This window comes from Salarias fasciatus, chromosome 6 (assembly GCF_902148845.1).
Source record: "Salarias fasciatus chromosome 6, fSalaFa1.1, whole genome shotgun sequence".
In the NCBI taxonomy this organism is placed as follows: Eukaryota; Metazoa; Chordata; class Actinopteri; order Blenniiformes; family Blenniidae; genus Salarias; species Salarias fasciatus.
In genome coordinates, this window is record NC_043750.1 from 22,212,662 (window position 1) to 22,229,988 (window position 17,327).

General features: G+C 40.9%; 1 protein-coding gene across 2 annotated transcripts in view; it reads right to left on the bottom strand.

Annotated features, from left to right (window-relative positions):
• Positions 1–16,981, bottom strand: part of nr3c2 (nuclear receptor subfamily 3, group C, member 2) — a 76,683-nt gene extending 59,702 nt beyond the window's left edge. Inside the window, exons 1-2 of one of the 2 annotated variants that reach the window (XM_030093171.1) lie at positions 16,417–16,981; positions 13,050–14,876 (exon numbers count right to left, since the gene is read on the bottom strand). In XM_030093171.1, coding sequence (XP_029949031.1) covers positions 13,050–14,857 — 1,808 coding nt within the window. In that variant the 5' untranslated portion in view covers positions 14,858–14,876; positions 16,417–16,981. Of the gene's footprint in view, positions 1–13,049; positions 14,877–16,416 lie in introns of those variants that run through there. The other variant, XM_030093172.1, reaches the window with a different exon arrangement.
• Positions 16,982–17,327: the final 346 nt, after the last annotated feature.

A 17,327-nucleotide genomic window follows, 5' to 3' on the forward strand; every position in this document is an offset into this window, starting at 1 on the left:
CAGCAGCGGGATATTTTGGCTGCATGGCGTTAGAGTGGGAGGAAGAGGAGGCATGTGTTGTCTGGCTTCGCCCGTGGTCTTATCTACCTATAACACACATTCATTGCATGTTAATAATCTACAAAGTTTTCTAATGAAAAACAAAGCACAGCAAGGTAGATCGAGGAACAGTACATAAGATGGATTATCTTTTTACATGTTTTTTTTAAAATTAATTCTTAGATTTTGCCGCCTTTGTGTTTATTAAATGATTGCAGTAGTAGCAGAAAGGAAAGTTGGTGCATCACAGCAAGGAGAATGATAAGTTTCCATTTGCAGAGGAATCAAGCCGAGAACTCACAGCTAATAGCTTTTATGTTGTCTGCACTTTGCTACTGGGCCGCCCTGCAAATAACCTCTTCTGACAGCAATTTGAAAAGCTCAGTGCAAACCCTGACACCGGCGCTTTGAAGTGTACTCATGTGTCACGTGTTTCCAAATATTTCTGATGAATTGAATCTCTATGTGTGTCACGACACATAATAAACTCACTGTACATCCGTCTCTCACTTTCACCTAAGTTTAACCAGTATACAGTAGGTCATACGAGTAAGTAGGCCACCGCGCTGCACATTCCTCCTCTTTCTTTTCCTGCTTCGATGTTACCGCAGTGTATTACAGTATAAACCCTGACACATTCCACCTCTGACAGTCATCTTCGCCACTCAACCTGTCAAACAGGCAACTGAAGAGGCAGTTGAAACAGTATCAGCATCACACCTGAATAAGAGGCTTCCTCCTTCTGAGCATGAAATGCCACAAGGCGCATGTGTCAGTGGCGCCGGAGTGCGTGGGTGTAATAATACTGCTATGAAGGAAAGAACCTGAGACATGTCAGCTACATCCACAACAGGCGGGATAACATCCTCCTCCTCGACCTAAAGGAAGCTGTGTGTTAAGTGTTACAATATAATTTAAATGCCAAATCCTTTCAGATAGTCACTGTTTCTTTGTGCCATGTACAAGACGAATGACGTTATTGTGGAGTTCTGCATGAAAAACAGCTTAAATGTCTTACTGACTGCATGAAGAACTGCACACCCCGATACATGTGGTGTCCAGAATCAGAAAGAGACATGGGGGACAGCAGGAGGCAGCACCGGTTCCTTTGGTGCTATTTTTCCTTCACCTTGGTTAACCTTTACTGGCAAACGTCCACCAGGTGAACCACATGTACGCTAATGTGTGCTTATAATAAAGCCGGTAATGAAGATCAGCATCCGTTCCCACAAACGAAACCGTACTGGCATTTAGAACCAGATTTAAACTGAAATGCGACCAGCTCCTCGAAGACTCAGCAATGTAAGACAAAAGGTATGCAACTGTAAACAAAAAACAATTTCCACCAGAATGTTTTGCTGCTCAGAACTGTGGTTTTTGAAGTAGGTTCAAGCCTTACGAGGGTTCATCCTCCAACTCTGAAACATCCGGATGAGAAAGTGAGCAGAAACAAATTTTTAAAAAACTGACACTGCCTCATCCATAAAATGCACTCCATTTCTCTAAATTAGTCAAATGTTTTCAGTTTTTATTTTAATTCCCACTGATACTGGGGTTTTCTTGTTTTTTTGTTTTTGTTTTTTTGCTTTACTCAACTGTAGCTGAAAATTAAATAGCATGACAGCGCAGGATAAATGCAGGCGAAGATTCAAATTACACCTTCAACTGATCTTTTAAAAGGTTTTTTGCATGCAACAAGTTATGCAAATTCCATACCTATTGCTTTACAGTGCAGTGACACAGTTTCACCCTCTGTAGTTCAAAAGAAAGGTTGACTAATGCCAAATTAATTGCGTTTTGAGTGTGTCATCTGACGTTATATAAAAAGTTTAATTGAGATAATTGAAGCACCGTGACAATGAACTTCAGGAATGCACCAGACAAACCAGATAGAACTAACCTACATCTCAACGTTTCTCTTTTATGGCCCTAATTCCACTGTAATTACTTCAAACCACAACAAGGTCAATAACTAGACTGGGCATGCCAAGACGCGGGTTGACAAACAATAAAACTGGTGCCTAAATGTGTTTTCCTACTTCCTTCCTTTGTGGAAAGTCCAACATTAGCTACAGTATAATGGTGAGTCAGCTTCTTTCATTTTCTCAGAGGTCCAGCAGCTGAGTGAGTGAAAAAAAAAAAAAGAAAAAAAAAAAGGAAAGCTCTTTCTTAACAGTCAAAAAACTCAAAATATAAAGCCCCAGACTGTCTTCCTCTCAGAGCAAAGTGAAACAGGCAGTCAAAGCCAAGTCAGGATACGGCAGGCGAAACAAAAAGCAGACACTGGACAGGGGAATGTTTGTCCATGCCAGGTACAGTGCAGCACACTCTGCAGGGGGAGCGGTCAGATGTGAGTGATTCCCAGAGAAGACCGCCTTCGTGTTATGATAGTGTTTTCCGAACAGGCAAAAACACCGGCCGATTCCTCTCTGGAAACCCTCGAACCACAAGTAAAGTTAATTGTGGTTACTAAGGATGGAAACAAATATGACACAACATTCAGAGGAATAGCGGTCAGTTTCCAAACCTCTTTAGATCTACTCCTTAAAATCATTATACTGAAGTAAGGCGACACTAAACAAATCAGCGCCAGTTCTCATGACTTCAGTGGTGTCAGCAGTGCGTCATACTGAAATCTGTCTGGTATAAATGTGGAGAATCAAAACCAACTTTATTTGTTTCCCATGTTTCCACAGCCGTCCCAAAACAGCGGAGGCAAACCTCTCACTGATACTTTATTACAGTGAGAAAATAATCTTGAAAGGATCACTCTAAAAGTTTAAAACCCATATATAAAACACACTTAAAGAAGACAAATTAACATAATGAAACGTTACAAATCTGAGTTCCACTTTCAAACTGAAAGCTTCTAACTAGTAGCCTATTTACGGTACATAATTTGGCTTTATGAGAAAGTCAAACACCTCTTGACAAAAAATCTTTAATTGGGATTTTTTTTGTTTTTTATTAAAACAAATGACACATCCACCAAAACCTAATGAAATTTGCATAAACTTGATGAGAACCTCTGAGGTGACCCTTTCACACATTGAACCATTGTGAAAACATGTACTGTATACACACTGTGTGTGCTACAATTAATATATTGCACTGTATTTAATCTTATGGGTGTGAATAAACTAAATTAGAGAGGGACTGGATTCCTCTCTACACCCCCCTATCTCACCTAACAAATCACACCGTGTTTACTCAGTGATCTTTTCTTTAAATCTAAAGTACCACCACGAAAACTACAGTCACCTCCCAAGAAATATTTCAAAATCTGAACAAGAGTGGCACTGAAACGTTGTACATGATCAGACACAACCTGAGGAGAGGGACGGAAAAACAAAACTGTGTGTGTGTGTGTGTGTGTGTGTGTGTGTGTGTGTGTGTGTGTGTGTGTAATATGAACGCTGACCCTTTAATATCCCCTCAATTACAGCTTTTCTTTTCTTCTCCACAGAAAACTACGGTCATGTTTCACTTCCTGACAAACACGTTTACCTCTTTTGCAGTGTCAGACAAACAAATTCTGTCCCTGCCAACAGCAGCTTCACTGACGATACTGTATCTTTTTCTTTGAGCTGTCACTTGATCCTGGGAGGCTTCCTTTTACCTCCCGGGTCAGTTTATCACGGGATCCTGTGGGTCTACATACATGTCCTGTATGTCTGGAGGGGCAATGATCCTGAACAACACCGAGTCTGTGGGACAGTCTTTTATGGATTTAACTACAGGCTTTTCAAATTCTTTTTGAATAACACACCCAATTCATAATTAGGCTCATGAAGCACATCGTTGGATAGCTTATGAATAACTGTTTTGTAGATCGTAACAAGTTTTTAAAATGTGGAAAATGTGTGTGCACATTACTGCACCTGAAGGCTTCCCGTGTTTCTGCAGCTTGAACATATACAGACTTGTATATTGTAGGTTTATAAACAGGCAGGTGGGATACTGTTGAATATCTAAATGAAAACTGAATATCAAACAAAATATAATTCACTTTGTGTGAGTTTGTTTGTGTGAGCCTCTTTTTTTTTTTTTTTCCAGAAAGAATGAAAGTGTTACGTAAAAGGCCCCGGAGTCTCTACCCCCCCTCCATCCAAAACACACAACACACAAACACACACCCTTCACTTTATTTGAGCCAACTATGCATGACCTACTTTGGGAACCTTTCAAGCTGAACAATTAACATTTTGGGGGGAAATGTCTTCCTTCATGGCATCCTTTCCACAGAGGAACTGACAAGACAAACACTGGGCTTAAACGTAAGCACTTTGGCATGAATACTTGGGCAAGTTCTAATTAAACATGAATGATAAAGGCATGCCTTGTTTGCTCAGTCAAGTACATCAGAATACAAGGGGAAGACAATAGTTTGCTGAGCGAGTGAGATGAGACGGGCTCTCTCAGCATGCTCTCCACCAAAAATGAAATATAGATCTCACTGCTTTTTATAGCTCGGCCTGAGTAATGTCCAGCCCATGAGTTATGTATTCACTTGCATTCATCTCTGCAAATAAGTTTTTTCTGTCGTTGTTGTTGTTGTTGTTAATTTAAGAACAGTTTAGCTTCAGGATTTCGGCTTTAGGACGCAGTTACAGTGCTCCACAGCTCATGACTGAGGAAATCTTTAAAACTTGTGAAAGATTTCTGAGACTCGCTGCACGGCAGGTAAACGGAGCAGTTGGCAAACAAAAGATTACCATTCAGCTACAGCGTTTCGCACAGTGGCATGCTATAAAAATCAGGGCATTCATCGCCAAACAGAAGCATGCACTATGCTTTGTTGTGGCTCTGGTATTCAGTGTCTGCCTCCTTTATATGCAGTTTGTTAATAACCTCTACAACAGAAGGGAATGTCAGCAGTAGGTAATAGAGTGTAGATCTGCAACTACAGGCTCGGCCTAGCAGAAATCTGGCCCTCTGTCACCAGAGTGTGTTTCAGGAAGAAGTTCAAATGAGGACAAGACAAGCATTCAAATCCCAGGAGTCTTCGCCAAGAGTAACCACACTTTTATTGGAGTGTCAAGTCCGGCCTAGAATGTGTGCTGTTGTTCTTGTTGTTGGCGGACATGGTGGCACTGTGTGTGTGTGTGTGTGTGTGTGTGTGTGTGTGTGTGTGTGTGTGTGTGTCTGTGTGTATGTGTGTGTGTGTGTGGGAGAGGCTGAGAGGAGACTTTTAACATGGTTTCTTTTCTGTGCGTCCAATCATTGTGCCACCCAGTATCATCTTGGTTGTTTTAAAGTGATTACATCTGCTCAAGGCATTTACTCCACTGACATGGTTAAAAAAAAATAAATAAATAAAAAAATCATTCATAAAGCTGGACAAAAAAAATCAGACTTTCATTATGTCCTCATACCTAAACCTGTTAATATAATGTTGGATAATTCAATCAGTGCTCTGCTGATCTTGTGTCCTGTATTTGAGTTGACCATCCGTGACCACGATAGAAATCACAAAACTTTCAGCCTTAGTTGTCCTCTTTCAGTCAAATCAGTGAAGCCAGCAGGATGCCATTTGTGTACATTTGCATTTGTGTTCAGTGTGTTCTGAAAAAAGAAAGTAAGTGCAGTTTGCATTTCACGGAGGTGCTTCAGTTTTTCGTTTTTTTAACAACTCGGTCTCAGGACCAAATTTTTTATCCCGTAAATCCACCAGGTTGCCGTAAATTGACACATTTGCGTTACATGTCGCTTGGCAACATTAACACTGTGGATTTTTTTCTACCTGTGAGCATTATGGAAAATGAGAAAGCTTGTCAATTTTGCTTGAAAACTAAAACAGCGACAACAATGACAGAAAGAGATAATATGGAAGTACGAAAATGACGTCCATGTTTTGGATCTGTTTTTTTCATGGGGGTTACAGAAACACCTAGTGAATAGATTCTGCTTGCAACAAAGCAGAAACTTATGAAGACAAGAAACGCTTGCGGGATTCCCCCCTTTTCAACAATCACCCCTCCACCTCCTTTTCATCCTTGTGTCCTCAAACCTCCTCAATAGATTTTACACTGGATAAAATAAGAAATAATATCAGATTTTCAAGCTTAATTTATTTTATTTGACGTTGTGATTGATAATTTCATTTGATATTTACTCAGTGGGATTGTCATAAGATGAAACTGTTCACACAAACTGTTTCTCAAAAGTTTAATGAAAAGCTGTATTTTTCGGATCAGGGACAAATGAGTTAATTTCATAATGTTTCTAAAAAGAAAAGCTTCGGTTTTAACTTTTAGGAATGAAGACTGTTCTGTAACTGGATGCTAAAAAGAGACAGGATGTTGACGAGGAGGACAAATTTCCTCTCAATATTGTGAAAGTAACCATGACTTACCACTCAGAGAGATCTGGCGCAGTGCAGTAAGCAATAAACACATCTCCTGCATGCTATCACCTCATAACATTGTTGTGAAATTGTCAGCAAAAAAATTTGGTTTATTAGAGTGACAAAGACCAACATGAGTGTCTGTTTGGCATAATAAGGTCTTCATTTTCAGCTCCCTTTTGGTGAGCACCAGGTTTTGAGGGGAGTAAGTGGCTCTCTGGGTTTCAAATTCACAAACCGGAGGTTAAAAACCTTTCAGAGCAATTTTATAGAAGTGGTACAGTTAGATTGTTCTATTTTTGTTGTGCAAAACAATTCTACTTCTTTTTTTTTAATCTCACAGATAAGAGCAAAAAGGCAACTGAAAGAGTTTTATATCAATGAACGTTAACAAACTAATTCCAATGAATATGTGGCCTTGAAAACTCACACGCTTCATGGTCAGGTTATACACTTGTTTTTTGTTAAACAAAATTTCCAACTAATAATGACTGTGATCTCTAAATTAATCAACCTAAACATGGAGGCATGTTAACATGTTTAAGTGTCATTATGTGATTATTTGTGTATTAGGTGCATTACATCAGTGGTTCTCAACCTTTTTTTTTTTTTTTTTAAACAGACCCCAAGATTGCTATTAAAAAAATTGCTTGATTTGTCCAAACTTTACAGTGAAGCCGACGGCTGGCACGCTCACTCTTAAAAGCAATTGGCACTTTCCCAACTCTGCTCCAGGCAGTGACTTTTTGGTCTTTGACATGTTCAAATCAGATTTTGACAACCTCGCAGCAGGCAAAGCCTCGGACCGCTCTTTGGTCTCTGGTGCCCTCAGCCGAAGGGGTCCCGGACCCCAGGTGATGAACTAACCTCACACCCATCTTCTAAATCACTTTATTCTATTTGGGGTCGTAGGGGGTTGGAGCCCATCCCAGCTCACTATGGACAGAGGCAGGTGGTAAACGGACTTACTTCACTACTGCTATACTGGATGTATAGAAGAAATATTATATCTATATATGCAGTGAAATAAAAAGAAATGCTGATTCTTTGAGAAGTAAAAAGCACCACATATTCTTACATATTGCAGAGGCAAACAGTACAACATGAAACTATAAATGGATTGCAACATTTGTAGAATCAAAGTTAAAATTGCGATTTCTGGTTCCGGTTATAAAATCATTCTATACTGTAAAAATAATTTAGACTTCAAGTGAATCATATCACTGAAAAATGAAGCCTCTGACATCCAAGTTAATAGTCCCTGAGAGGATTTTGGTAAAGATGTTGTGAAAATTTTAAATTTCATCCAAGCAAGTCAAAGAAGAAAAGAAAAAGCAGTAGCTATACTGATATTAGTTTTTATTGAATCAATATAAGAGCAAGGTGACATCTGTAATTAGGCCAAGATCAAGCATGTCATGTCTTTACTTAAACACTTGAAAGTTTACTAACCACATGTATCCAGTGACTGCATGTTTCCCCAGCCTCTGCTTCATGAGCTCACTGCCTAAAAAACTCCGAAGCTCCATGAAACACCCTTTTCTCGCCTCTTTACAGGTTTTCACCTTGCTGAAATGCCTCACAAAGAGCTTTTATCCTCACCAGGCAGTCATTTCTGAGGCTACATTTTTAGATTTGAAGAAGTGTAGACAGTAGAATTTCACCACTTGGACCAACTCTTACTATTCATACCTTGAACGCTGCCTCTCGACTCTGCTTTGCGCGGCCTCCAATCCACCCACACCGACCAGTGATGGGCTGCCCAGAAGACAGAAAGAAAATCTGGATGTTCGGGTGCTCCGTGTGTTCATCTGGTTTTTTTTTTTTTTTTTGGTTTTTTTTTCATTCAGGTGTTTTATTGATCTAATTTCTTTTCCGGTAGAAAGTAATCTTTTACTGTTTGCAACACACAAATTTATATCTATTCGCAAATTTAGAGAAACGGTTGTCTATTTCAAGGCATGTCAAGTACGTCTGTGAGCATGGAAACTGCATGCCAAAACTCTATTTTCTGGTCCCAGTCAAGTGGTTTTCTTACCTCTGAATCAGACTCTTTATCCCTGTTTCACCTGTTTCTGCCAAGCACGTTTTATTGTGAGTGTTTTTCCCCCCCCCCCTCACTGAAATACACTGACAAAAATAATAGGAATGATTAAAACGAAGCTCAACTGTTTGAGTCTTAGATATTCTATAATAGCATGGACTTATTTAGCAGTGAAATCAAATTCTCCGTGCAAAAGACAAAAGAAGAAATACTGCTGTTGTTCTATAGAGAAACTTTTGTTGTTGCTTTGACTGATTCCATACTGATGCTCTGAGGTAATGTGAGTAATGGGGCTTAAATTCTCATTATCTGTGAATTCTCTGCTTTCATTTGTTATATGATTTGCATGTGGGGCCTAAAGTGGGATAAATATGACAAGTCAACGAAATGATGCTTCATAAATTTTGGTGTTTGGTAATTAATTTTGCTGGTGTTGGACTTCTGCAGGGAACATGTACAAACAATGATGTATATATTCATCTCACTGAGGTTCTCAGGTACAATTGGATGTGCAATATCACTACATTTTAACACTAGAGTATTGTTTTATACACCAAATGATCAAATCTGTCGGCGGCATGCGCTGTTGACTTTTATTTAGCATTGTGATTATATGATGTTTTACACAATAGCCTAATCATAAATAACTAGTGCCAGCAATAATGAGCTAGCTAAACCAAAAAACATTTATTCATCTTGATTTCCGATATAGAACAAAACAAATATACAACTGTTCTGAATATTATTGAACATGTTTCTGCAATCTTACCACTGAAAAAGTTTCAAGAATTTTCAAAACTGCATTTATGATAATGATGGCCTCCAGTTAAAAAAAAAATAGGAACTGTATTTAATCCTTTAAGATATTGAAATGTTGTCAAATCCACTATTCTTAATTTCTGTGATGCATAAACTTGAATTATTCCGCATATTTTTCTAAAAGGTGTGAAATTGCAAAGTTAATCTTTAATAACCCTGAAATATATTTAAATCGTGAAAAAACAAACTTTGTCTTTGTTTTTTTGTTTTTTTTCAGACGTAGCTGTACATTACTTTAAGTCTGAATGTAAATGCTGTCTTTTGACATTAAGCTCTGGTTGAGCTGTTACCCTTATGACTGCATATAGGCTTTAATGTAACACTGCATTCAATACTCAGCCACTTGAATCTGTTTCATTCCTTGAACGTTTATTGCTCTTGGCCTCCATGCCGCTTTATTTTAATAAATGTATGTTTTGCTTGTGACATTTAATCACTAATGACTGAATACAAGTCATGCTATAGAGTGCATGAAATGACTCCGAGTGTGTGACGGTCACTCAAGATGCCATCAAGAACACCTGTGTGCTCAAAACAGCGGAGTGGGCCTTTCACGTGTAGCCTGGCAGTTATTCATTTTTATTGAATTACGCAATGAAAGAAGGGCAACGCTTGTGTACATAATTTGAACCTTTTTTGCACTTTGTCAGCACGTGTGCTTCGAGCGGTTCAGCTTTGCTTCATTTAATAACGATATAATTAAATATACAACAGCACACATGAGAACGTATATAATTAAAAGACTTACATTCAACAACAACAAAACCAAACAAATCATATCTTTGCCACAGTATTATGGGTACTCAGCAGTCCGTGGAGAAATACAGCCATTCCCCAACATCCTCACCTGTAACATCCTTTTCAAAACCCAAAGAAGCAGCTGCCAGCTTTATAGTCAGGAACCCATAATGCACTGGGAGCCCCTGTGCATGCCTGGTGTTGGGATTTAATTGGATATTAGTATCCAGCAGTGTCTGAATTAATCAAATCATTTCCATCCATTAATTTAGTGGAGGAACATACAATTAAAGCCTTATTAGTGTGCTCTCAGGAGTATGCCTTTTCATCCCTCTGCAGAACATTGAGAGTTGGCCAGAGTCCAGTGTGAAGCATTTTCCCAGCTTGAATGTGGTGCTTCCTCATGATGGGCATTCGGTCGATCTACAAACCCACTGCAAGCGCTAAGCAAAGAAAGTGTCGGTCTATAGTGAGGTACTACTTTTCCCAGGGCTACAGTTAGGACTAAAACTTTTAATGAGCGCTTAACTACATTAAAAAAAAAAAAAAAATACATTGTTGGCCTCTATCTTTAGTTTTCACAATTTGTCAGATTATGAAATTAGTAGGTCAGGGGGTTGACAAGTTTAACAGAAACACGATGCAGTGAAACTTCACTGTGAAAACCAACACAGAAAATGCCCCAAATCGGTTGAAAAGAGATTTAGAGATTTAGTCAGTGAGAAAAAATAATCCAGGGCTCTAATGTAGGTCATTTTATTACAATTTACATATTTATATATTTTAAAACTGAAGCACACTGATTTTTAAATATTCTCCCAGACCTTGATTAGAAAAACCTTTTTTATGGTTTAAAAAATGAAAAAGGGAAAAATCCACTCTGGCTTCCGAGTTGGTGCTAAGTTTACCTTAAATATCACACATGCACAAAATTTAAGAAGGCCCCTCCTTTCTTCTCTTGTGAATACCAGTTAAAATGTTTTGCACAAAGTAATGCGGACTGCTCAGATGAGCAGCCATCTTTAATTAAAACCATTTACAGAGGAAACCAAAGAGAAGGAAAAAAAAGAGCTGAAGGATTTAACGCTCTGTCATCCAAGGCTTCCGCAGATCAAAGAGTTTTAGTTGTGCTTTTTAATGATTATGCAACATTGTTCTGCCTATGAAAAGTTGAACTTGCGTTCTGTGAAGACAGTCCGAAGCTGGACGGTGCCACAGATTTTCAACAGGATACAATAAGCTCATGTTTATGCCTAAGCATAATAGTGGCCAATCAATACAGCACGACTGATGTAAGGTGACACTAAAAGTAGGGACCAATCTCTTGGAAAAAAAGAAAAGAAAAAAAGAGTTCCTACACTCCACTAATGACAATACCGTATGTATTTATAGAATAATGCATGTGAATATATGCAACTGTATGCATGTATATTTGTGTTTGTGTCTGTCTGCCTCCCTGCCTGGCTGGCTGCCATGTGGCCCACCTCTTACTGTCATCCTGTCTGACATTAGGGCTAAGCTGGATCTCATTAGGACCAAGGTGGCAGTGATCCCGTCAACATCGCTTTGGCTCCTGCCATATGGGTCGCCTCCAAGGTAACGGGCTGTATCAGTCTCCTCAGAGCGGCAAGCCTTGTTAGAGCACATACACAAACACACAGGCGGAGTATCTACTCCAGAGACAAGTGTGTGCTGCACACATAAAGCTGAATAAACACATCAAACTGAGAAGACGCAGGAATGAGAATAAGACGATCCGGTGAAATCTATTGATGAGATGCAGTGTAAATAAATGCAGATACGGAGGTGTGTAAGAACAAGCATAAAGTATAGTGTGGCCGCAACACAAACACAATGAGAAAATGAAAACAAGACATGGTAGAGATATCAGTGACATCTTGCAAAGTTCGACCGGGAAAACTTCACATCAAATAAATCCCACTTTTACGACTCTGCGCAACATCACAACAATCGGCTTCGACTTGTCGCGGTCAAGTCTCAGTCAAACACAGCGGAGCAACGCACAGAAGCTCAGACAGAGCGCTGTTTCACCTACAAGTCTCTGGAAGTGTCTGACTTTTATCAAACGCTCTCCAAGTAGGTAGTCATTTTATGATTTTGTTTAGTGCTTTTTTCCGGTCAGCTCATAAAAACGAGAAATTTATGTAATCCTGTGGATTACTATATGACAGCAATGTTGCTTTCCAATAAAACCACAAATAGACGAACATTACTTTTTAAAATAGTGCATATTCTGTATAAGCTGTACAGCAATCAATTATTAATTTTACTGTAAACAAACAGCAGCATTTTCATGTCAGGTAAACACATGTATTTTAAACTGTTATGTGTCTTTTATGGTTTGTTTTATGGCTCTAACATTCACAGTTATTAACTGGGCTGATAATGTACTTTGCATGCAACTAGGACACCCGAATGCACTGAAAGCACAACTGTGTCAAAGTTCTACTGTGCCAGACTGGCAATAACTATAGATCTTTTTTTTTTTTTTGCTCTGGCCTGTTTGTTTTGGTTCAGCTCTGAGGCTCACAAAATAAACAGTTTATTTCTTCACTTCTGTAACAAAAACATGTAATAAATCATTCAAAATTTATGATGCTGTCAACGTCCTAGGACCCATAAAAACAGATATTTGCATTACATAAGGTCTAAAACTCGATCGCCTGGTAACACACTAAGAAATGTTGCGGCTGTACATATGCACAGGCTCGTGAATTTTGTCTCTGTGTTACAGTAGAACGTGGGGCAGAACTAACAGAGGTGACGCTGTGATCGCACGCTACTATAACAATGACCTGGACCCCATTCTTTAATTCCTGTTCCCCTCGCCAACATCCCGCTGCCTTTCCCAAGCCCTGCTGTTGTTATTATTTTTGCACTTCTCAAGGCAAACGCCCTAAATCCCTTGTGCAATATGGGTCTGCAACACTATTAAGGAGAGAGAAAAATAACTGCTCTCTTTAGTTAAGCTGTAAAGTTTTTTTTTTTTTTTCAGTTTTACGGCGAGAACACATGCACGGGGACACACATCATTCTCCTTACCTTGACATGCTGTCGCTGATGCAGGTCGGACCATGGTATCCCTCACCTCTGGCTGACAGCGACCCCTGTGCCATGCCTGGCCGAGATTTCCACGATTCCATTAACGCCGTTACGGGTGAAATTAGATTCAACAAAGGGTTGGACTGGTCCCTCACATCATGCCGCGTGAAAGACATTGTTCCTTGCGCTCCAATCTGGTAATGGAATGAATGTCCACCAGAATTAACTCCAACAATGGCGGATGTAGACATGCTGTTATTTTCTTGGTAATAGCTGCCATCATTGGTCTCCTGCTTAACCCCCTTAGACAGTACATTGTTGGAGAACACATCGGACTCGTAGTTCCCATTGATAGAGGAGACAGGGGGTCCTAAGATACCAGAAAGACTGTATTCATCAATGTTATTCCTCAGAGACAGATAGGTGGTCTCAGACCCAGTGAAGAGACCAAGAGATGGTGACTGCTCACCATAGGATTGTTGATTCATACATCCCTCGCTTTTGTTTGGCTCACTCTTTATCTGTGTAATAAAGGGCGTGCTGCTCGCATTACATTTGGAACTGCCTAAACACATGCTCCTGAAGTCAGTCCCAGGTTCGTTCTTAATGTACTTCACCATGCCCATCTGGTCCAGGCCAACGTTAAAAACCTCTCCATCCACCATCTCCACTTTAGGAAACTCAAAGTTCTTGAAATCTGTGTCTGTGGTCAGCCCCGCGGCTTCTGGGCTGTTGGTGTCATTCTGTACCAAGCCCAGTCCACCAGCTGGGCTGGACACTGGAAAGCCAACGGAGGAGGGGTTCTGTGGGCTGCTGACAGCCAAAGTGCCCCCTGTGGCAGGGCTGGAGATGGAGGGCCTTATTGTGTTGCAGTTGTTGGTCGTGCCAGCGCAGCTGCCACCAGTGGGGCTTGAGACAGATGACCTAATGTTACATGTGGTGCTGCAGGACGGAGGGGATCTCACACTACTCATGCTCTGAGGGCTGGACATGGGGGACCTCATGACATTGAGTGGGCTGGTGAGCGGTGGCGAGCCCACTGTGCTGGATTCAGCAGGGCTACATGTGACTGAATTCCTGCGCTTGATGTTGGCTAGAGTTGCAGCACACGAAGTCTGGCTGACAGGACTACTGACGGATGAGCATAGTGGTCCAAAGCACGCCGGTGGACTGGTGGTAGATGACACCATATTGTTACTGCCTCCAGGGCTGGAAATGGAGCTGGAGGTGTGCGGACTGCAAGACAGAGAGGAAGCCAGCATGGATGCTGAGCTCACTGGAGTACCGGAGGTGCATTCTCTGGGAGTGCTGCTCGGCTGTTGGAAACTAAACGGTTTTAGGTTGGGACTCTTTGTGGGACCGCCCTGGTTTTCCTCCAGGGGTCTTCCACATACTGGATACAGCTTTCCAGGACTGTTACTGCCCCCATGCTGGCTAAATGCAAAGTCTGCCTCCCTGGCAGCATTCATGTACAGGCCCATAGACTCAGCTACCGTCTTGGAAAGCTCCTTGGAGTCCATTTCCTGCTTATGACCATGGAGAGAGTTGTTGAAGTGTGGGAGAACAAATGGCTGGTTCTGGCTGAGCCGAAGTGCTGGCTGCTCCTGCTTCTTTGTATTGTTGTCTTTGCAGTCAGTGGCCAGGCTTCCAGCAGGGCAGCCGACATTGACTATGTCCATCAGGATATCATTGTTAGTCAGATCTGAGTCCTCCGTGCTGCAGCAGTACTCCATAGTGCCGGGGACCTGGGACCATTTGTTCTCTGACCCATTCCCATCAAAGAAACTTTGGTATCTTTTGGTCTCCATCTCTGGCGCATTGATTCACCTGGTTAGGAAACACAAACACACACATGCACAAGTTTACATTACTGCTGTGTAAGTCTGCACACAACACACCGTTTAAAAAATTACAATGAAGAATCAAACACATTTGAAGTTTGTGCTTTAACTGGGAATTCATGTAAAACTCAGTTATATACTGAGGAATATTCTAATCAATTTAAATAAAATGCTTGTTATAGTTTGATATAAAAGTAAGTTTAATTCAGACAAATCAAATCCAGGAACAACAAAAAAAAGTATGGCAAATGTGCAACTGCAGTGAGGGGAAAAATGAATATGTAAAATACACAAATTACAGCAATAAATATTTAGAAAAATGATTTGCTGTTTGGGGATACCAAGACAAAGCACCGATGCTGTGTAAACAAGATATTGAATCATAAAAGTACAAAGCAGGTCTGTGCAGTACTTCCTCTGTGATAAAGCTTATCATCTGCACAGCAGGGGGGACGTACAGTACAACTCGCTCCACTGTAAGAGTTAACTCGTCTCCGTGACGTCGCCTGGGCTTTTTGTTTATATTCCCACCTCTGCTGCGCCTCTATTGGACAGTTCAGACAGAAATCCAGCAGCTCCATCAGGTCACTCGTGGATTGGTCTGAAAGCTGCCACTCAATAGTTATTGCTCTTGCAGTCACAACATAGCTGCGACATAACTTAAAATCTTGTTGTTGGAGCCGCGCAACTTCATCATGTGCAAAAAGCAGGGCGAATTCTGCCCGCAATCAAACACTGATGATAACGGAGCAGCGAGAAAGCGTTGCATTAAGTCAGGGTTTATTTTTGTTTTTGTTTGTTTTGCTTTTTTTTTTTTTTTTTTTTTTTTGCATGCGCTCCTAAAAGCTCTCAGTTAGCTGGGATATCAAAACTTAGTCAGATTGTCAGTAAAATATGTGCAAATGCTCGTGAATAATATAAAGTAATTAGGCGTAATCTGTGTGAATGTGTCTTTACTCCGGACGCGGCTGCCCTGTCTCTGTAGGACATGCAACTCTCTGCACATCTCTCCATTTTGCGGGTGCGCAGAATAAAAATTGGCGGAAAATAATGCAAATTTTTTGCTTTTCTGTTGCTTATTAAGTTATATTTCTGCTTCTGTGAAGTAGCGCTTTCAAATCAATAGACGGGGAGCCGGATTAAGTGCAGTTGAAGGATAATTTAAATTATTTAAGTCACATTTTTTTGTGTGAATTTGACAGCAGCAGATCGATGGATTTCTCATTACTTCCGGACAGGTGGGAGAGGAAACAAGAAAAAGCTGCGAAAAAAATGATTAAGAAACCTCTGGGCTATTTTCTGAATAAAGTGCATAAACTTCTTGGCGAGTTTTATTATGGACCAGACAGCAGGGCTTAGCGGTCCCGCTTGGAACTTATAACATTTCCAGTGCAAATCCACCAAAGGCATGCAAGTGATTAATCAGTCACCCTCTTTAATGAGAGAGAAGCGGGCTTTCTTTATCATCCGAGAGTCCGCGGGAGAATAAAATGTGGAGAGAGACCCTGAGCTGCGTCCGTCCTTACCTTAATTACGACATTCAGAGTTGTCAGGTGGCTGTGTTGCTGGGCAGCGATAATCCAGAGGGCAAAAAAGCAAGAAGAGGGAGAGAGAGGGAGAAAAAAAAAAAGCAGACACGCAAAAAGCAAAGTCAATAAATAACAACAAATGTCTGGTGTCTACTCTTTCCAATACATAGTTTGCAGTTTTGACAGCTCCAGACACAGTGAGGAGAAGTGCGCTGCTGCGTATGATCAGTGGTAATCCTCAGCGGAGAGCCGCTGCTCCTGACAGGACGGACGGCAGGCGGGCAGGCAGCAAAAGCTCGGACCAACAGCGCCGGATAATCTCACATTATGGCCGTAATTTTTTTCTTTTTTTTTTTTTTTTATGCAAGATTAACGAATCCGGGTCCTGGATGGAAGTGAGTAATAAAAACAAACGAAGGAGTCGGTCGGACTTGCAGTCAGAGCGACGTCATTCTGTGCACATGGACCCTCCTACTGCAACGAGTGCAACACAAACTCCGAGGAGGAGGAGGAGGAGGAGGGGGGGAGGAAGAGGAGGGAGGGGGGAGGAGGCGGAGGGAGGGGCTGAGCGCGCAGGTAGACGGAGCCGTCTGGAAATAGGGCACCGTGCTCAGTGCAGCGCCGTCTCAAATAATCTCCCGTGTGACACTGGGAATAAGTCACTGATTTCAAGAAAACCCTCTTTTTTCGTCCTCATTCCTAACCCTACTTTACACTTGCATTCATTCTCTCCCCTCCTCCTTCTTCTTCTTCTTCTTCTTTTTTTTTTAATCTGAAGAGGCTTGCCTTGGAGGTCCTGCAGTTTAGATAAGAGGTACAGGTCAGAAAGGCTCCACAGCCCTACTTCACAGTTACCATGAAGCCAGTAAGACCCTACAAGTACTGTGAGAAAAGTCATTCTACTGTAA